The sequence below is a fragment of the Octopus bimaculoides genome, chromosome 11, assembly GCF_001194135.2.
Source record: "Octopus bimaculoides isolate UCB-OBI-ISO-001 chromosome 11, ASM119413v2, whole genome shotgun sequence".
Taxonomy (NCBI): domain Eukaryota; kingdom Metazoa; phylum Mollusca; class Cephalopoda; order Octopoda; family Octopodidae; genus Octopus; species Octopus bimaculoides.
In genome coordinates this window covers 21,258,053-21,261,231 of record NC_068991.1, presented here as the reverse complement: position 1 = coordinate 21,261,231, position 3,179 = coordinate 21,258,053, and the positions used below count along the sequence as shown (strand labels likewise).

General features: G+C 36.0%; 1 protein-coding gene across 1 annotated transcript in view; it reads right to left on the bottom strand.

The window, feature by feature from the left end:
- LOC106869215 (organic anion transporter 3-like) overlaps nucleotides 1-3,179 on the bottom strand; it is a 5,289-nt gene that overhangs the window by 1,351 nt on the left and 759 nt on the right. The window contains exons 2-4 of the mRNA XM_014914865.2: nucleotides 3,123-3,174; nucleotides 1,686-1,806; nucleotides 1,028-1,100 (exon numbers count right to left, since the gene is read on the bottom strand). Of these exons, the coding sequence (XP_014770351.1) occupies nucleotides 1,028-1,100; nucleotides 1,686-1,806; nucleotides 3,123-3,174 (246 nt within the window). The remainder of the gene's footprint in view (nucleotides 1-1,027; nucleotides 1,101-1,685; nucleotides 1,807-3,122; nucleotides 3,175-3,179) is intronic.

Genomic DNA, 3,179 nt, shown 5'->3' with positions numbered 1-3,179 from the left:
GAGAGAAAGAGAGAGAGAGAGAGAGAGAGAGAGAAAGAGAGAGAGAGAGCGAGCTGTACAGTACTCGGAACACACACCCTACTAAAGAATGCTTGTCACTGCTGATTAGTTTGCAGAATGCAGTTGGAACCTGAAGACAATTTGGAAACTTGCATTCCAATAAAATTTTCTCTTAAACTTGGGAAAAACGCTACAGAAACTTTTGAAATGTTCCAGACTGCTTATGGGTTAACTTTTGTGGGTCAAGTATCTGTTTTTCGCTGGCACAAGGGGACAGGCAAAGCAAATCCACCGGGAAGCTCATGATGATCCCCTTTTTTGACAGCTAGGACATCATTTATATCCATTGTGGTCCCTCTGGCCAGACGGTCCACAAAGAGTATTTTTGTTGAGGTTTTGAGAGTTCACAAAAAGATTTCTCGCAAAATGCCGGAGCTCTTCCACTCGGGTCGGTGGCACTTCCATCAGGACAATGCACCAGTTCACAATTCCAGTCCAGTAATGTGACAGAGATGGGCATCAACATTTCCCTCACTCTCCTTACAATCCAGACCTTGCTCCTTGTGATTTTTAGTTGCTGAAGGAAAACCTAAGGGAAAGTCATTTTGAAAACATTAAGAAGATTAAGGAGGCTGTGACAAGAATCCTGAAACCTTCACTTTAGAGGAATACGATGGGGACTTTACGAAGTAGATGGAGCTCTAAAACAAGTGCAGGGGATCGTAGATTGAAGGACATTGGAGTTTTGTGTTTCTGTGAAATAAATAAGTGTCCCTCTTGAAAATCTCTCAAAACTTCTGGAATGTACTTTGTATGTTTTTTGGAACACATATTCCATAGATATGCAAATAGCTGGCGGGTGAAACGGATAGTATTAATAGTGTTAGCTACAGACTTTGATACCACTATATATGTATGTAGTAGCACGTGTTATATAATGAAAATCATTGATAACAGTCTTAGTAATTAAGACCATGTAGTTGAATATTTTTAAAGTTTAGATTCGATAGAAAGGGTGTTCACTTACCACGAGTTTGAGGAAAGGTGATGCCATGCATGCAAGGCGTGTAAAGGTTGTAGCAAAACCACTTCCAACACTTCTACAATCACAAGCGATTTACGGCGATAAACAATGTTTAATAAGAATTTATAAGTCGAGAAATACTTCAGATACAATGATAAGTTATAAAAGGTAGAAGAAGAGGTTACACTCTACAGAAAATAATGTCTCGTTTGTTTAACTTGTTTTCAAATGTAACGACGATTACATTGTTTCAACTCTGTCTCCAAATCCATTTTCCTAATGTCTCCAAACACCAATCAAATTTCAGCAATCAACTTAACTAGTTTAAACTTCTCTCATTCCTAAATTAGTAGAATGTAAGTCTTTCAACTTCAAATTGATAAAATCAAAAGTTTTAGAAGAAAGGAAATTAAGTAAGTCTAGGGGACGACATGACTTAGGAAAATATAAATAAGCAATTAGTTAATTAAAATAAAACAGATTCGAACTATGATTGAAATTATGGAAATGTATTCATCTATTCTAATACGAATTTGAGGCTCAGTTAAATTTTATTTCAATTTTGAATTCCAAATTTAATTCCCAGGATCTGAGCCATATAAAAACAAAGGTAGGTATCTTGCCATTTCTACAGAAACATTTATTACCAGTTGTTTCGTACCTTATTTGTGTAGGGTAGAGTTCTGAGGTGTAAATGTAATCACCACACGAAGCAGCATTCAGTCCAGCGGCGGTCACAACATACAAAGCGAGAATGGCATATTCCGTTGTTTTACTGCTCTCTAGAAGAAAAATACGTTAACGATGAAATGAGCCTTAGTGTTTAGGCAAGAATTCGATGAAACCAATAAAAGGTATGTCAATATCAACAATAATAATAACAACCAAATAACAAACAATGGTGATTTCTAATATAGGCAAAAGCCATTCATTTTAGGTGAATGTTTAACAATTATATAGACCCCAGAACAAGAGGGCTACTGAGCCGTGGTAATGATCGCGATAGTGTTGCCACAGAGAAAGGCCAGCGACATGCGTTGCCGTAGCCACTCTCCATCGCGGTGCTCGTTTCTCCCACATGTTTGAATTAAACATGTTAGAGAAATAACAGAAACTTCTATTCACCGCAACTTGGCGTTCAGCCAGTTTTACAGGAATGTCAGCTGAAATTCTGAAAAACCACCGTACCTTAGGTCTTAAATGCCTTTTGGACCCAGGAAATGAATGGAAACTGTTAGCAATAAATGGGGATAGAGTGACAAGTTGGATAAATGATTTAGGAAACTTTGGAAAAGACAAACTGTAAGAAGTGAACCAGTCTTTATTTTAGTGATATGAAACTATAATTTTGAAAGTGAAAGTTGGGCAGATGAGAAATGAATATTTTGATAACTACAATATTTGAAAAGCAACTATAAAATCTAAGATATTGGCACATTGTAGTACTGTCGATTACATAGTGTTAGATAGAATCGAACTGGAATGTAATATAGAGTATTGAATATAGACAATAACATTGGTATTGTTATGAAATTATGAATAATAATATGAATAGTAATAATAAAGAAAGAGATAGTGATAGAGCTAGAGAAAGATAGTGAAAGAAAGGGAAAGCAATAGGAAAGAAATAGATAGAGAATGAAAGCGAGAGAGATAGAGTGAGAGAAAGATATAGAAAGAAGGGTGCAGAATTTGCCTATACTGTGCCATTACAGACATGCGCTACACTGCTAAACATTCATGTATACATTATTTCGACCAAATTTAAGGACGCTAATATGACTGATGTCGATATTTACCGTGGCGCTTGGAAGGAAGGATTTATTTACTATGTCACATTTATGGGATTAATATATTCCCTTCTGATGTTAGAAATCGACAATTAAAACTGCAGATATCACCACGTTTTCATGGGTGAACGTAGAAATTTCGATGTCGCTGTGACAAGCAAGTGGATGTTAAGCCTACTACCTGAGTGAGATACCATAAAACACTATTGCAGAAAAGTAAATAGTAGGATGAACAAAGTGATTAAAAGGTTGTTAAAGGAAAAAAAAAACATGCTACAAATATAGAACATATATATGCTTAATATTACCTGCCAATAATTTTATCAGCGAAACAGAGATGACACACGTGGCAGAAAGTATCTTTA